At 42.3% G+C, this 18,398-nt stretch overlaps 1 protein-coding gene across 2 annotated transcripts in view; it reads left to right on the forward strand.

Annotated features, from left to right (window-relative positions):
• Positions 1-18,398, forward strand: part of HNRNPM (heterogeneous nuclear ribonucleoprotein M) — a 63,730-nt gene that overhangs the window by 15,432 nt on the left and 29,900 nt on the right. The window contains exons 2-5 of one of the 2 annotated variants that reach the window (XM_034754925.1): positions 6,990-7,159; positions 16,378-16,430; positions 17,267-17,274; positions 17,354-17,447. In XM_034754925.1, the coding sequence (XP_034610816.1) occupies positions 6,990-7,159; positions 16,378-16,430; positions 17,267-17,274; positions 17,354-17,447 (325 nt within the window). Of the gene's footprint in view, positions 1-6,989; positions 7,160-16,377; positions 16,431-17,266; positions 17,275-17,353; positions 17,448-18,398 lie in introns of those variants that run through there. The other variant, XM_034754926.1, reaches the window with a different exon arrangement.

Below are 18,398 nucleotides of genomic sequence, written 5' to 3' on the forward strand. Positions count from 1 at the left end.
CCATATGTCATCTGGGTGCTGGCAGACGTGGGACTGCATTGCTACACAGCAGCAGCAGCTAACTGCCTTTTGGCGGTAGATGGTGCAGTAGACTGGTAGCCTTCATCGGCGATCTGGGTGCTGGCAGCTGTGGGGCTGGCAGCCGTAGGGCTGCATTGCACCAGTCCCTTGCCTTTTGGCAGTAGATGGTGTATTACGACTGGTAACCGTCCTATTACAAGTTGGATCATCGCACATTAGCAGAGTCTTCCCTGAGCAGCAGATCGTGCAATAGGCCTGAAGGCCATCGTAGTACACTAACTGCCAAGCGCCCAGAAGATGCCGAGGGCTATCAGTCATGCTGCACCATCGTCTTAAGATGTAAAAAATAGATTTGTTCTGTATTCATTTACTTCCCCCTCCCCTTCAAATCAACAGCCTGCTAAACCCAGGGTTTTCAGTTCAATCTTTGGGGGGACCATTCTGTGTGACAGTTGTTTGTGTTTCTCCCTGATGCACAGCCACCTTTCTTGATTTTAATTCCCTGTACCTGTACACCATGTCGTCACTCGGCCCGCCCTCCCTCCTTCCCCTGGTCCGTCAGATACTAGTTTCGCGCCTTTTTTCAGACCAGGCGCCATAGCTAGCACTGGGATCATGGAGCCCGCTCAGATCACCGCGGCAATTATGAGCACTGTGAACACCACGCGCATTGTCCTGGAGTATATGCAGAGCCAGGACATGCCAAGGCGAAACCCAGACCAGCCAAGGAGGCGATTGCAGCGCGGCGAAGAGAGTGATGAGGAAATTGACATGGACATAAACCTCTCACAAGGCACAGGCCCCGGGAAACAAGCACAGACTGGTGGGACCGCATCGTGCTGCAGGTGTGGGACGATTCCCAGTGGCTGCGAAACTTTTGCATGTGTAAGGGCACTTTCATGGAACTTGCTTTCCCCTGCCCTGAAACGCCAGAATACCAGGATGAGAGCAGCCCTCACAGTTGAGAAGTGAGTGGCAATAGCCCTGTGGAAGCTTGCAACGCCAGACAGCTACCGGTCAGTCGGGAATCAATTTGGAGTGGGCAAATCTACGGTGGGGGCTGCTGTGATCCAAGTTGCCAGGGCAATGAAAGACCTGATGATATCAAGGGTAGTGACTCTGGGAAACGTGCAGGCCATAGTGGATGGTTTTGCTGAAATGGGATTCCCAAACTGTGGTGAGGCAATAGACGGAACCCATATCCCTGTCTTGGCACCGGAGCACCAAGCCACCGAGTACATAAACCGCAAGGGGTACTTTTCAATGCTGCTGCAAGCCCTGGTGGATCACAAGGGACGTTTCACCAACATCAACGTGGGATGGCCGGGAAAGGTACATGATGCTCGCATCTTCAGGAACTCTGGTCTGTTTCAAAAGCTGGAGGAAGGGACTTTCTTCCCGGACCAGAAAATAACCATTGGGGATGTTGAAATGCCTATAGTTATCCTTGGGGACCCAGCCTACCCCTTAATGCCATGGCTCATGAAGCCGTACACAGGCAGCCTGGACAGTAGTCAGGACCTGTTCAACTACAGGCTGAGCAAGTGCCGAATGGTGGTGGAATGCGCATTTGGACGTTTAAAAGCGCGCTGGCGCAGCTTACTGACTCGCTCAGACCTCAGCGAAAAGAATATCCCCATTGTTATTGCTGCTTGCTGTGCGCTCCACAATATCTGTGAGAGTAAGGGGGAGACATTTATGGCGGGGTGGGAGGTTGAGGCAACTCGCCTGGCCGCTGATTACGCGCAGCCAGACACCAGGGCGGTTGGAGCACAGCAGGGCGCGGTGCGCATCAGAGAAGCTTTGAAAACTAGTTTTGTGACTGGCCAGGCTACAGTGTGAAACTTCTGTTTGTTTCTCCTTGATGAACCCTCCAACCCCCCCCCCCGACCCGGTTCACTCTACTTCCCTGTAAACCAACCACCCCACCCTCCCCTCCCCACTTTGAGCACCGCTTCCAGAGGCAATAAAGTCATTGTTTTTTCACATTCATGCATTCTTTATTAATTCCTCACACAAGAAGGGGGATAATTGCCAAGGTAGCCTGGGATTGGGTGGGGGAGGAGGGATGGAAAAGGACACATTGCATTTTAAAACTTTAACCCTTATTGAAGGCCAGCCTTCTGATGCTTGGGCGATCATCTGGGGTAGAGTGACTAGGTGGCCGGAGGCCCCCCCACCGTGTTCTTGGGCGTCTGGGTGAGGAGGCTATGGAACTTGGGGAGGAGGGCTGTTGGTTAAACAGGGGCTGTAGCGGCGGTCTCTGCTTCTGCTGTCTTTCCTGCAGCTCAACCATACGCTGGAGCATATCAGTTCGATGCTCCAGGAGACGGAGCATTGACTCTTGCCGTCTGTCTGCAAGCTGACGCCACCTATCATCTTCAGCCCGCCACTTGCTCTTTTCATCCCGCGATTCAGCCCACCACCTCTCCTCTCGTTCATATTGTGCTTTTCTCATGTCCGACATTGACTGCCTCCACGCATTCTGCTGCGATCTATCAGCATGGGAGGACATCTGGAGCTCCGTGAACATATCGTCCCGCGTCCTCCGTTTTCTCTTTCTAATGTTCACTAGCCTCTGCGAAGGAGAAACATTTGCAGCTGGTGGAGGAGAAGGGAGAGGTGGTTAAAAGACACATTTTAGAGAACAATGGGTACACTCTTTCGTTACAAGGTCGCATTTTTCCTCTGCCTGTGGTTTGGTATGAGAGATCACTCACGCAGTGCCAGGCAACAGATTTTGGCTTGCAGGCAGCCATGGTAAGCCACAGTCTTTTGGCTTTTTTAACCTTCTTAACATACGGGAAAGGTTTCAAACAGCAGCACATTTCCCATATCAAGGATGAATTGGGTTGGCCATTTAAAATGGGTTTTCAATGTAAAAGGAGGGGCTGCGGTTTCCGGGTTAACATGCAGCACAGACCCAAGTAAACCACCCCCCCCCCCCCCACACACACACACCCGATTCTCTGGGATGATCACTTCACCCCTCCCCCCACCGCGTGGTTAACAGCGGGGAACATTTCTGTTCAGTAGAGCAGGAACGGGCACCTCTGAATGTCCCCTTAATAAAATCACCCCATTTCAACCAGGTGACCGTGAATGATATCACTCTCCTGAGGATAACAAAGAGAGATAAGGAATGGATATTGTCTGCATGCCAGCAAACACCGGGACCATACGCTGCCATGCTTTGTTACGCAATGATTCCAGACTACGTGCTACTGGCCTGGCGTGGTAAAGTGTCCTACCATGGCGGATGGGATAAGGCAGCCCTCCCCAGAAACCTTTTTCAAAGGCTTTGGGAGTACATAAAGGAGAGCTTTCTGGAGATGTCCCTGGAGGATTTCCGTTCCATCCCCATACACGTTAACAGACTTTTCCAGTAGATGTACTGGCCGTGATTGCCAGGGCAAATTAATCATTAAACACACTTGCTTTTAAACCATGTGTAATATTTACAAAGGTACACTCACCAGAGGTCTCCTGTGTGCCCTGAGGGTCTTGGGTGAGTTCGGGGGTTACTGGTTCCAGGTCCAGGGTGACAAACATATCCTGGCTGTTGGGGAAACCGGCTTCTCCGCTTCCTTGCTGCTGTGAGCTACCTACAGTACCTCCATCCTCATCTTTCTCGTTCCCCGAACCCTCTTCCCTGTGTGTTTCTCCATTGACGGAGTCATAGCACACGGTTGGGGTAGTGGTGGCTGCACCCCCTAGAATGGCATGAAGCTCCACGTAGAAGTGGCAAGTTTGTGGCTCTGCCCCGGACCTTCCATTTGCTTCTCTGTCTTTGTGGTAGGCTTGCCGTAACTCCTTAATTTTCACGCGGCACTGCTGTGTGTCCCTGTTATGGCCCCGGTCCTTCATGGCCTTGGAGACCTTTTCTAATACTTTGCCATTTCTTTTACTGCTATGGAGTTCAGCTAGCACTGATTTATCTCCCCATATGGCGAGCAGATTCCGTACCTCCCGTTCAGTCCATGCTGGAGCTCTTTTGCGATCCTGGGACTCCATCACTGTTACCTGTGCTGATGAGCTCTGCGTGGTTACCTGTGCTCTCCACGCTGGGCAAACAGGAAATGAAATTCAAACGTTCGCCGGTCTTTTCCTGTCTACCTGGTCAGTGCATCTAAGTTGAGAGTGCTGTCCAGAGCGGTCACAATGAAGCACTGTGGGATAGCTCCCGGAGGCCAATAACGCCGAATTCCGTCCATACTACCCCAATTCCGATCCGCAAAGGCCGATTTTTATCGCTAATCCCCTCGTCGAAGGTGGTGTAAAGAAACCGGTTTAAAGGGCCCTTTAAGTCGAAAGAAAGGGCTTCGTTGTGTGGACGTGTCCAGGCTTAATTCGATTTAACGCTGCTAAAGTCGACCTAAACCCGTAGTATAGACCAGGCCTTAGACTCTTATACAGAGCTCACATACTGGCCAAAATGTTCAGTAGCATCTGTAAGGGCAGAGTACTAATAGGTGCTGAAAGAGAGCAGAATCTAATATTCAGTGTCAGGGTAATATGTACCTTAACTTAGTGTTTCCTGGCTTTGAGGTTTCTTTATCCATTCTTCACTTATGAATGGGCACAAGGAACTACTAGGTAACATGAACTCTAATTTGTTGTGTGCATGTAATTAAATATAGATTGCTTTAACCCCATAGGAGCTAAAAGCCTGCAATTTGCTTGCTTTCTATTCTCTATTTTTCTTAATGGAATTAGACCCAGATGCAGTCTCAAGCTTTGGTCAGGTTCAAGCTGCAATGTTGTGTTGAAACAAAATTGTAGGTATAAAGGGCTTCTTTCTCCCCCACCTTTCCAGTAGTATGCATTTTAACAAGTGATAGTGAAATTGTCTTGTATACCTTGTGTACTTCAAGATTTGAAGCAGAAAAATGGGAAACCTAAGGCAAGTAGAACCCTTCAAAATAAGTATGCCATATTACTATTTCTACAGATTTAGTGTCAGAGTTAAGTGATGTGTACAAGAAAACATTGGGGCTATGCTCTCCTCTAAGATTTTGTTGAAGCATAAGGAAGGCCTGGAAGGCTTTCAGTTTTTATCCGAGAAATACTGGCAAAAGCATAATTTAAACCAGTAATGTTACATTTTGTTAGCTGCTTTAGTGGGCTGGCTTATATGTTGATTGAAGGTGCTGAATCCAGTGACGTTCATCTCCCAAATGGCTTGGTCAAATACATGTTATACTCCTAAGGGCATTCTAGGCCAAAAAATGAAAAATGGTGCACAATATTTTAAAATTCTGCAAGTTTTATTTATGAATAAAAATATGCAGAGGCTCCAGCATGACAGTGAGGAGCACAGGCTACTGGATGCACAAAGGTGGGAGATCAACCTGCCGCCCTCCCACCCCTGGGACATGGACTCAGTGGTGAGGCTGCACTCAACCCTGACACAGCACATGGCCTGGGCCTGTCCAAGAAACACCCTGGGGCCTTGCCCCTCTGCACCAGGTGTGGGGCAGGCAGGATCCAAGTGTGGAGGGGCTCTGCATGGAGGGCTCCAGGTATGGGGTCAGAGGATTCTGTGTGGGACAATCTGGGTTCAGACAGCTCAGTGGGGGGATCTGGGTGCACAGAGGCTTGTGGGGGGGCGGAGGGGGGAGGTTTCCAGGTGCAGGAGCAATGGGATTCTGCAGGGACTTCCAGGTGAAGGTGGTTGGGGCTCAGTGGAGGGGTCTGGGTGTGGGGGTCTCGGCAGGGGGAGGTTGGACGCTAGGAGAGTGGGGCTGGGCAGGGGGGTCAGTGGCATGGGGGTCTGGATGTGAGGGCTCAGGGTGATGCAGGGGGTGAGGCATCAGGGTGGCAGGCTTGAGTGCAGGATGCTCCAGTAGGGGGTGGTCTGGCTGCAGGGGTGGAGGTCTAGAGCAGTGTTCCCTCTAATATTTCCCACCCATGTGCAGAATGAATTTTATTATGTGCACCAATATGGAAGTGATGTGACTCATCACCTTCATATGTGCACGTAATAAAATTCATATGGTGGAGGTGGGGCCGAGGAATGCTTGTGGGAGTGGGCTCAGGGCTGGGGCAGAGGGTTGAGGTGCAGGGGTGTGAGGGCTGCGGCTGGGGCTGTGGGTTATGGGTGGGGCCAGGGATGAGGAGTTTGGGGTGCAGGAGGGTGCTCCAGTTCTACAGGGAGGCGAGAGGACTCCCTACAGCAGCACCCGGGCTGGGGGGGGGAGAGGTGCCTGTCCCTGCTGTGGGTGCGCTGGGACTGCAGTATAGGCACCCCTCCTCCGTGGGGTGCCTATACTGCTCCACGCCACCCCAGCTGTTCTGGGGTCAGGCTGTGCCGCACCGCCTGTGCCTGGGTCCGTGCTGCTCTGGCCACAGCTGGATCTGGGTCATAGGATGAGTTGGGGCAGGGGCGCCCCTCCTGTGGCAGGTTAGGGTCCGGGCTGGGGGAGGGGTGCCCCTCCCCCGGGTAGGTTCCCTAAGCATGTGTGGCGCTAAATAGGCAGCTGTGCAGCTTACAGGGAACTGGGTCCGGAGGCATGGGGGCTCCAGACTGAGGGGTTCATAGTGGTGTATGTGCAAGAACTGTTTCCCTGTGTATTTGAAGGTATGATGTATTGACTTCATCTAATGCTGTAATTCAAGGGTAGGCCACCTATGGCACGCATGCCGAAGGCGGCACATGAGCTGATTTTCATTGGCATTCACGCTGTCCGGGTACTGGCCATTGGTCTGGGGGGCTCTGCATTTTAATTTAATTTTAAATGCAGCTTCTTAAACATTTTTTAAAAATCTTATTTACTTTACATACAACAAAGTTTAGTTATATATTATAGACTTATAGAAAGAGACCTTCTAAAAACGTTAAAATGTATTACTGGCACGCGAAACCTTAAGTTAGAGTGAATAAATGAAGACTCGGCACACCACTTCTGAAAGGTTGCCGACCCCTGAATTGCTAATATGATGTCTGAATGCTTGTATTTTTCTTGCAGTGAAGGTGAACGACCAAGCCAGAATGAAAAAAGGAAAGAGAAAAGTGTCAAAAGAGGGGGAAATCGTTTTGAGCCATATGCCAACCCTGCTAAAAGATACCGAGCTTTTATCACAAATATTCCATTTGATGTGAAGTGGCAATCTCTCAAAGACCTGGTCAAAGAGAAAGGTAATGGCTGCTTTGGGTGGCAGAGTGGTGTCTGTCATCTTAACAGTGGCTGACTTTGTCCCAAAAATTTTAATTTATTAGTTGATGTTGTTCTGGATAGAATTAGTGACATGAGCTTTGTAAGGGGTCTAGATTAAAGCCTTTTTGGTGTTGCATGATATCTGTTCTTAGGCAGCTTTCCACACAGGATAGTTCCTGTGTAGGCATGTTGGCATGTGGTTAATAGTGCTTCATCAAAGCGTGAAAGGTGCCATTGTCTCATGGAAAACTTCAGACTTTCTACATCAGGACTTGTTTTTGAGGTACTATAACGTGCTCTGAAGCATGTAACGTTTTTGGGTAATGTAGGTTGTCCATCTACTGCTGATTTAGTATATGTAGTTGTGTCCTAGAATCAAAATTTAATAGTCTGACTTGTGTTTAGATAATATCTGTATTGTTGTACAATATTCAGGAGAACTCAAATGTATTTAAGGGTGACCTACAAAGAAGGAAAAATTAGTTTGTGCCTCAGCATTTGCTGCATTAAAGGAGGCCTTGGAAAAAATGTTCATGTTACGCTTCCCCTTTTTCACCCCCACCCAAAACCTTTTTTCATATTGAATGACTGATTTGTGTATTTGGGAATTCTCTCATTGATAGATTCAGCATCCTTACCTCCTCAAAAGTGAAAAAAATCTGAATTACTTTAAACTTCTGCCAATATTCTAAAATGCTTCCACTCAAGTTTTACTTGTTTGCTTTTATTGATATTGGACTTACTCATTTCCAGTCTTCCTGGAAAAGCGGAGGAGTCAAGATCTGAATTTTTAATGTAGTACAGTAGGGGCTCCCTACTTATGATGTACAGGTCTCCAATTTTTTAAAGATGCATAAAAGCATGCAGATCATTTTCTCTTGTAGGTCACTTCTTAAATACATAGCAAGAGAATGATCCATAAATTGATATGTCTTGCAAATTAGTGACCAATGTTTAATTGTGGCATAAACTAGGTAAGGAATGTTAGGTAATGTGCTGACAGGCTGTGGCCTAAATGAAAGGGAATACAAATTTCCAAAAGGTTCTTAAATGTTTTTTCTTTGGAGGAAAACTGGAATTGAATGCATATAATTAAATCTTAAGGACTGTAGGCCATAGGGAACATTCATAATTAAATGTCTTGACTTGAAACAATAAAATAGTGGTACCTGAATTTAACAACTGAACTACTATCAGTAATCTTAGTTATATCTCTCCTTTCAGTTGCCTTTGCCTGCCTGTAGCATTGTTACATTAATTATGAATGATCCTATGTTTTAGAACTGTATAATTTTTCTTGGATGTGCAAGAAACATTCGGTAACAGGACTATCTCTATGTGTAGATGTCTTTAAGTATTATGTTGAATTCCGTTCCAAGTGTCTTGTGGTTTTTCTCCAGTTCACGTGGATGGAAAAGTCCGATGTGAGATTGTTTCCTGCCTTGCTGTTCAGCTATTCATTCCTGCAAATGCTCCTAGGGGAACAGTAAAACCTCTTCATTCTGTCTGCAGGGCTTGTCATGTTAAATATCCAGATGCATTGTTCTTGGTTTTTGGGACTGCTCAAAAATATTTAACAGTTTAGATTTGCTGTGTAGTTGCGATCCATTCTAACTAGTCATTGATTTTACCCAAATTGGTGGTCTTGTGCTGTGCTTGAACTTGCTGAATTGGTATTTCTTGATACAAGGCGTAGTAGTTCCAAGAACCAGGAATGTGGCTTTGAAAATTCTGTTAGAACTCTTGGTTTGTATGTGTAAGAATTACAGGCCCAAAATGTAATGTTTTGGGAGCATGTGGAACAGCTTTGAACATAAAGGATAAATGTAGGTGACGTTTTTACGGCTCCATCACTCAGCAATCATGTAGAAGATTTTAAAGCTATTCACAACAATGGCATAGCAGGTTGCTGAACGTAGAAGCAATTCACCTCAATCAGCTGTTTTGTGCCAGTAAGTATGGTTTAGGAGACACGAGCTTTGAGGTCTGCTCATCTCTCCAAATTGGTTTTCAGATGTGTACATCTGAAATCTTTAAAAGGTGGCATATCGCTCTGAAGAGTGATGCCTTGGTTCAGTTATTTCAGTGTATTGTTTGTTGGTGAAACTTAGATTACAGGTGTGCAGTATCACCATTTTTAATAAAGCTCACAGATGTTCTTGTTTGAAACTCCCTTGTATTGATTAACAAACCCTGTTGAGCTAAATTGATGTCAGTAGCATTGTACATGGTAAAAAGTTTCTGCAGATGAGTGAGGCTACATATAGCTTTTAGTGAAATGCCATTTTAGTATGTATGTGAAGTCTAAAATTGAAAAAGGTTGAATGCCAAATAGCTCTCTCTATCCTGTCCACCGAACAAATGAAAGTGGGAGAGAAAAGCTAATTTAGTTTTCCTTTTCATCTGATATTTCAGAGCAATTAGTGGCTCAGAGCTGTTAGCAGTTCTGGTTACTAACTTTCTCATCTGGGGTGTGATGACATGAAACATATTAAACTCACTTTGACATGAAGTATTTGATCTGATTCTACTGAAATACTAAATTTTCTAATACAATTTTCTAACCCTGGGAGGAAGTACTTGGCTAGTACTCTCAATTGCGAGATGGAGCCACAGTATGTTAATAAGAACTTAAGAGAAAATAACTATCTGTTGAAGAAGCAAACTGGCAAGAGCTGTAATTAGAAGTACCCTCAAGTCATATTTGCGGTAGATAATTGTTATGAATCATTGACTACACCTGCAGTAACCCTTGCTGCATCCTTTTTCCTAATTACAAGAAATAACACACTCTGGATTTATATTCAGGGTAGGAAGAGAAACCATATGTAAAACTGTTTCTTGATAAGATATATTCAATAGATCTATGTAGATGAGTAAACATGCATAAATTTCCAAGAGCGAACATGCACTGAAACGTCATTGTTTAAATATTGTCTCCCCACTCACCCCATCACCCCTTAGATATTCTTGTTGGCTTTTCTCTTCCTGACTCAGTATGTACTGATGTAGATCATGCCCCAGGTTTGTGGGTGGTTGTGTTTTTGTTTAAAAAACCAACAAAACAGTTTATTAATTTTAAACTCTAGCCTGTTTTTAACTCCTGCCTATCCCTCTTTTGTTGAAATAAATCAGTATTCTAAAATGTATTTTCATCTGTTAACCTTGGAAACCAGCATCTTGGCTGAAACATCATACTCTATACCCCTTTGACATACTGTGGTCATTGTATGCTAGAGGACTTGTAGTGTGCAGTGGTAGGGTCCACATAAATAGTAAATGTGTGGAAACTGGAGCTCTGTAGATAGCCCAGCTTGCCATGCAGTAAAGATTCATGTAGACACATCTGTAGCCATAGTAAGTCTCATTACACTATCAATATATAAAATTTTGGGATAGCTAGCTTCAGGAATTTAAAGCAGTTCCAAAGACCTAAAATGCCCTCATAACTTGAGAAATAGGTTTGCATAAGTGTTTCATCACAAATCCTAAAAATCAAGGAAATCACAAGTTAAGGAAACAGTTTAATTCAACACAGTACCAGTTTTAGTGTACTCCCATCATGAATGTGTTGGGTTTGCTGCTTTCAATTTGTCCTTTTTATTAGTGAAGAATGTTTGGGCAATACTGATTCTCAATCAATGAATCTTTTTATGGTAACACATTTCACCTTTCCTTTATCTGATGCTCAAAGCTTTTCAAATGAAACTGGGGGAGCATGAAAAGCTTTGAGCACCATCTAGCAATTGCTTGAGCAATACTTGGACTTCTCTGTTGGAGCTCTGTAACAAACTCAGACATGGTCAAACTGATTTGCTTCTGGACAGTATCAATACCATAGTTTTTTGCTTACTTGGAAGTTTATTAAATGGGACTCTGATTTAACTGTTGGTCATAACATCATGATTATAGTTGACAAATTTTCTGGTAAGGATATTTGTCATCAAAAGAATGCTCCATGATCTAGGCTTTCATGTCAAGTTTTCTAAACCTTTATAACCTTCATGGCTGAAAAATGAACCAAGTATAACCAAGGTTCTCGTTTTCAGGTTTGCTAAACCACCATTAGGGCTTGGGTGGATTAGATATCAACCTTTTATAAAAGCAGTGCCTCTGGAATATGTAATTATAACTTCTCATGTCTGCCTGCTTCAGACCATGAAATTTGGTAATCAGTTCTAGAAATAACACCTTATTTCAGCTCTTACTATATTGCATGTGTCTGGGATAGTCTAAAAATTAATGGATGAGATCTAGCAAAACTTGTTAGGAAGACCCTGCAAAAGTCAAACGTGTCTTAAAAGAACACTTCTTAAAGGCTTTTTCTACAAAAGTGACAATTTTAAACTTCAGAAATCAAAGAAAAATTCAGTGCCAAGCTTGGAGACAGCATTCAATCAATAAGTAAGTAAAACATAATATGATTTTTAGCCCTGCTTTAATTGGAAATCATAATGCAAACTACCTATGGAGTTGCACACTACAAAACAGTGATTATGTATATCTTGGAAGTCATTAATTAATTAATATCTATGGCATCTGTTTAAAAAGAGCTTCAATAAAATATCTTAAATCAAGCCATAATGAGATGAGGGCTGTTTTTATAATGGGACTCGTTATGGATCAAATGTAATAGGAAATCTTGAAGTTTTCTAAAAGTTTGGATTTATATAGAATAGTGGACAGATTTTTTTGGAAAAGGAAGCTGAAATGTCCTTTTTATTAATAAAAAAAAGAGAGAGAACTGCACCCATTTTGCTCAGAGCAGGCTTTGTGCTTAATGATTATTTCTGAGCCATCATCTTGTGGGAAGGGCCAAATTTTGTGGAAACTTAAATTGGCATGACTGTCTTCTACAGCAAATTTCAAATGAATCAACACACTTGTTTAATAAAATCTTCTATTGACTTCAAAATAAAAATGACTCTGCATCCTCTTCGTTCTCCCCCAGACTACTTCTTTCCAAACAAAACACAAATGTACAATAGGTAATAATCCTTTATTGGCAGGGAGATGGAACAGACCTATTAGGTCTTCTGTTATTTCATGTTTAATAAGGTTCCCCCTTCCTTTCCAAACTCTTATGTTGAAAACTTACAACAAACAAATTTTGAAAGAGTGCCCTAACTTGATTCTTTAATGTTTTAAACTTCATATCACATGTCCTTTCAGATGAATCCAAGATGATTGTCAGTTCATGCCTCTCAGAGCTAGGCTCTTTGTAGAATAAACTTATTTCCTACATGGAAGAATCTTTGCCACTTGGAAACTAACTTTTAATAAAAAGTTAAATTCTGCCAAAAATGACAATAGCAAATACCCACATACTCACTAAACTTGTTATAAATGCAGAATTCCTGGGGTATGTATTTTCAGTTGCTATAATAAGTCTTTCTTCAAACTTTGATATTTTGCATTTTCATAACACTTTAGTTCCTTTCATTGAGATGCCCAGTTTCTCTTCAAAATATGGTATTCAAAACAGATTCTTACTCCAAGTTAAAGTCTTGCAAGTATCAAACAGAGGGGTAGTAGAAATATATCTGGATTGGGCAAGACTTGTTCGATCACTGAGCTCATCCTTTTTGAAAGTGTAGGTTATTATCCCCTGGAACTAGTCCATAAGCTTTAGTAACCCTCGCATATCCTTATCTGGTACTTGTATGATATTTCTTAACTCAGTACTTGTGCATGCAGTGATTCTTTCCTATGTGAACAACTTTATTTTAATCTTTGTTAGAACCTTTTTAAAACAAACAAAAAAAACTTCTGCCAGGTCCCATAGTATATTAGTCTACCACTCAGGCAGAAAAACACTGATCAGATAGCATTGCCTCTGTACACTAGCTGAAAGGGTGGGGTTCATGTACCATTCTGAGTTGGTGGCCCAGTGCAGTCTGACTTTCTGGCTACTGGCAGAGGAGAGCATTGTGACTCTTCGTTCCCATATAGTTGTATTTTTTTTGCCTTTCCTTTTTCTCCTCACCCACTCCCAACAAGGGAAAAGGAAATACAGTCCTTGGACCAGGAAATGGTGTACTGATATATGGTAAGAGTACTTCCGTGACTGACCATCTCACTCTTCTGTACTTTGCAAGTGGTACTTGCCTGCTACTCGCTAGCCAGTAATTTTTTTTATCCCTGATGCCTGTCTGCTCTTCTAATAAACAGACTTCATGATAACAAAAATATTGCTTAGTTTTGTGTCTAGAATGGGTCCAAGGGGGCCTTTTCTTTACCTTTCAGGTTCTAGGAACTGGATTTTTTTTTATGCCATCTCATATCAACCATAGTTTCCCCTGTAAGAACATCACCTGGCCCATACCGCATGACTTACTAAGTGCAGAATGCACCTCTCACTTTTGTTCTGTAATCTGGACTTATTATCTTGGATGTTGGGCTACCATGTTACTTGTCACATGGTGTCCCTATTCTGAAATTTGGCTGCTCCTAGAAGGAGGCTCAAATAGGCTTTTTTTAAGTGTAACTTGTGATACAGGTGACTTTTTAAAATGTGAATGTATAAAACTTGAACACTGAAAGCTCGGAGCAAAATTGGTACAAACTTTAAGGTTCTCTGTAAGATATGAAATAGCCACTAAAGAAGACTTCAGTAAATTTTGTGGTTCAAAGGTCAGAACTTCCTGTAAAGGCCATTAGGCTGATTACAGGGACAAATGTTAAATCAGCTTCTGACTGTGTTGAGCCAATGACCAAGGAAAAAAGCTTGTTTGGAGGAGTTTGTGTAGATTTTTGTGTCAGTTGCAGCTGATTTGATAAGTAGTTTGGAGTGCAGAGAAATATCTTTCCAATGGACCAATAGTGCTACTGGGAGCATTAGGTCACTGCCGATTTTCTAACCTTGTGACTTCAACTTTTGGCCTTTGTGAAATGGATTGTCTGTTGCAGGTCATCTGAGAATTTTGGTTTTTTTAACTACATAAATTCAGATCAAATTTGCATTCTTGTAAAAACAGTGTGGTTGGACTCTGGCTGCTGTTGTTTAAACGAATGGCTTTCAGAATTTCCTGGTCATGCTGAATATTTATGCCCAAAGTAGTTGGAAACTATTTTTTGGCTGTATTGGCAGGAGCACTCAAAGACTGTGCTTAGTGTGTACACAAAGCAAGTGGAGGCTGCCCCCCCAGTACAGCGGTGTAGGCCATAGAGACTTCAGCTCTAGATTTACGGTGCTCTTGATCTAAGTGACCTGGCTATTTGGATCCAAATGTTGGCAACTGTAGTCTTCAGAGATGGTCCAAATACTGAAGATGAGAATGGTAATGTAGCTTAGAACTTTGGCTGTAAACAGACACTTGTTTATAAGCTTCTACTAGATTCACAGTAATTAATATAATTCTGGGGTGTATTGACATGAGGTAATTATTCTGCTTTCACAGTGCCCAGTAGGCCACAGTTCTCCATCTGAGTCTCGTTTCGGGCACTACACTTTAAAGAAGATGTGGCCAAACTGTAGAATCCAGAGAACAACAAAAATGATAAAAGGTTTAGAAAACCTGACCTCTGAGGAAAGGTTAAAAAACAAACTGGACAGGAGTATCAGAGGGCTAGCCATGTTAGTCTTTATCCACAAAAAACACAAGGAGTCCAGTGGCAACTTAAAGACTAACAGATTTATTTGGGCATAAGCTTTCATGGGTAAAAAAAATCTGCATCTGCAGAAGTGGGTTTTTTACCCATTAAAGCTTATGTCCAAATAAATCTGTTAGTCTTTAAACTGGAGATGTTTAGTCCTGAGAAAAGACGACGGAGGGGAAGACCTAATAAGTCTTCAAATATCTTCAGGGCTGTTATAAAGAGGATGGTGATCAATTGTTCTCCATGTCCACTCAAGTTACGACACACAATCTGCAGTAAGGAAATTTAGCTTAAATGTTAGGAAATCCTTTCTAATGATGACAGTTGAGAAGTGGAATAGGCTTCCAAGGGAGGTTGTGGAATATCCCCCTCATTGGAGGCTTTTAAGAACAGGGTTAGTCCAAACACCTGTGAGGGATGGTCTAGGTTTACTTGGCTCTGCCTCAGCATGGGGAGGCTGGACTAAATGACCTCTTGAGGTCCCTTCCAGCCCTACACTTCTAACATTATCATAGAATCAGTAATGGATCAGTATTCATTTAAAATCTTTTTTTTTAGTTTCCTTTCAATTTTGACTACTGATCCTGGTAGTTTTTGATCAATCCAAATGAAGGAGAGGGTGAAATAACATCTCTCAAGATTTAGAGATCCTACTAAAGTCTCATTTTAGGGTTAATCTGTAAGTAGTCTTGCTAGGAATTTAAAGTCTGTTTGGATACATTCATTTTTATATAAATAAGCCAGAAAAGCAAGCCTAAATGGGTTTCTTCAGCTCTACTTCTGTATGCCATTTGCTTCAAACTCAGCAGCCATTTTGGTAGTGGTATTTTGGAGGTATACAGTCTGGTTAAAGTGATCATGAATTGGCAATCCTAATCTTTTGTGGAGAAATGCAGATTTAGTTTTCCTACAAATTGTACTCTTTGCTACAGATTCTAAACATTCAGTTAATTACTTGTCTTGGGAATGAAAATTGCAACGACTTTCCTAATGAAGACTATCTTGAAGTTAGTCAAATTTAAACACGTAACCGATCTAAAAATGAAGTCTGCTTTCTCCTTCAATTTAATTGGGAGGTTAATAATCTAGCCTAAGTAAACACCTAGTTGAGTCACTGACACTTAAATAGCTGGTACAGTTTTGGTTTTGGAGACCCCTCTAACTGTCCCTTGTAGAAATCAGAGTGAAACATGAACCTGTAGCTGGTTAACGTCTGGAATATTTGACAGAAGGCTACATACTATGTCAGTCTCCAATAGAAATCTGATTATTTTTGTGGAAAAAGGAAAACTATCATTGCAGACAATTTCCCATGGATTTGGATTGCCACAAGTGATTTGAGTATTAAAGGCTGAGGAAACTGATATTGTGGAAATAGCTTGTTTTTGAGTGGAGGAAAATCAAGAACCTGTTTAATTACCTTTTTAAGACTTTACTGCACACCTGTAATGTCCAGCTTGGTGGTTTAGAGAATATGGAGTGTTTCTGGGCTTTCTTATAAGGCAGAGGCTCCATACAAGGTTGTTGACTGTTCTAAATTCCCATTGTTTTCTTGGCTTTTCTCCCTTGGTATATGTGTCGTCTGGAATCTGATTTGTAGTTGGTGAGGTAACATACGTGGAGCTCTTAATGGACGCTGAAGGAAAGTCAAGGGTAAGTGATTGAGAGAATTTCTTCTGTGGATTTTACTACATGACAAATGTAATTGTATGGTGGCGTGGAACCAAATGAAATCAAGAAGGTAGTGTGTATGGATAGTGGCTATATATCTAGGCACTGCCCAAAGCCCCTTGTGGGATGGGGAGGAGGTGGGAAGGGATGTGCAGATAGTATCAGCATTGTGCTCAGTCGGTGTTGGCTGTGAGTGAATTATGCATGGACCCTAGCAGTATCTACAGTGGTATGTTAACGTAAAACGTCATTTGTAGTTGTTGAATTTATAAGTTCAGTGTGCAAAAGCAGGTTCTGTAAACATGACACTTCCCATGCTAGTTAATATAAGGCAAATCTCTAAACTTAAGACATGCATAGCTTTAGTAGGTGTCAAGCTACTTTCTGTTAAGTGAAGGAATGTTTTAGCAAAATCATAATAGGAACTCACTTAAGTGTACTGAAAGGATATGGATTGAGGATGAAGGAACATGGTGAGGATTTTGACAGGCTACAGAGAACAGGAAATGTTAAGTGTGTGGTGTTTTCTTGGAGAACCTGGACTTAGTTTTGCTTATTACAACTTCAAAAATTATAGTACAATCCTGATAATGTGTAGGAGTTAATATTTTTTGGAATCCAGGTAACGAAGGTTATATTGGGTAAGCTTGTATTTTGTTCTTACTATTTTTTTAGAGTTAAATTATAAACCAAGTAGCTTTTAATGAATTTTAAATCTTTTTAAAGTTAACTTTTGGCATTTTGTGCTTTACTTACTTTCTTCTCTTTCTTTCCCTCCTCCCCTCCTTCTTACTCGTCCATGAAATCACCACGTCCAGGGATGCGCGTAAGTTTATCAGTTATTACGGGGATGGGCAATTTCAAATTACAAGCAACCTTCTTAATAATTTATCTTGTCTCCTCAGTGTTGTTGAATTTAAGATGGAAGAAAGCATGAAGAAGGCTGCCGAGGTTCTGAACAAGCATAGTCTCAGTGGAAGACCTCTGAAAGTGAAAGAAGTAAGATTGAAATCTGCTCTGTTTTGGTTTTTAAAGTGCTTGTTCATAATCTAATAAACTTTATGCTTGGCTAATTGGGATATGAAATCACCGAAAGGGTATGTACATAAAATAATAAACTAAAACCCCTATATGAAATTAGTTTACCAACTAAGATCTGGGCTGTCAAAATTTTTAGTTGTAGGTATATGCTTTACTTAACCTGAGGCATTGTTTTGAAATTCAGGTAAAAATGAACATGTGCGCATTGGCCAAATTTAAAGTCTAGGTGTTGAATGTGTCAATTCAGAACTGATTGACAAAAAGATACCAAGCAAAAGTGGCCATTGTTGCTGTACACTTCTGTGTTTTGATTTGCAAAACATGTATGTACTTTTCTTGACTCTCTGAATCTTTCCATAAATCTGTTCCAGAGAATGTTATGGAAGTGTTTGTAAAACATGTGAATCGGAACACCGAGTAAGCATGTTCCTGTAGGTCACTGGAGACTTATTGCCATTTTAAATATAATTTCACAGTTAGAAAATAATACTACAGATATTCAGAGTTTTGGTACAGTAACTAATATTCAATTATGAGTTATTTGCCATTAGTATAGTTCTAGCATTGCAGAACCTGAATCTGTCTTTGAGTCTAATTTAATCAAATATGGGAATGTAGCTTCAACATTAGTACTAACTCTTGGGGTAAGAAATCAAGTTGCCCCCTGGATAACTATTCATGGAAATGCTATCTTCATCCTTACACATATTTTGACTACCTCTTTTCCTAACTTTCAGTTAAACTCTGCCATCTAAACTTTGCTATTTTCTTGCTGGTATAGAATCATAGGACTGGAAGGGACCTCGAGAGGCCATCTAGTCCAGCCCTCTCTCATAGCAGGACTGAGTATTACCTAGACTAGTGGTTCCCAAACTTGTTCCGCCGCTTGTGCAGGGAAAGCCCCTGGCG

Source organism: Trachemys scripta, chromosome 22, assembly GCF_013100865.1.
Source record: "Trachemys scripta elegans isolate TJP31775 chromosome 22, CAS_Tse_1.0, whole genome shotgun sequence".
Classification (NCBI taxonomy): domain Eukaryota; kingdom Metazoa; phylum Chordata; order Testudines; family Emydidae; genus Trachemys; species Trachemys scripta.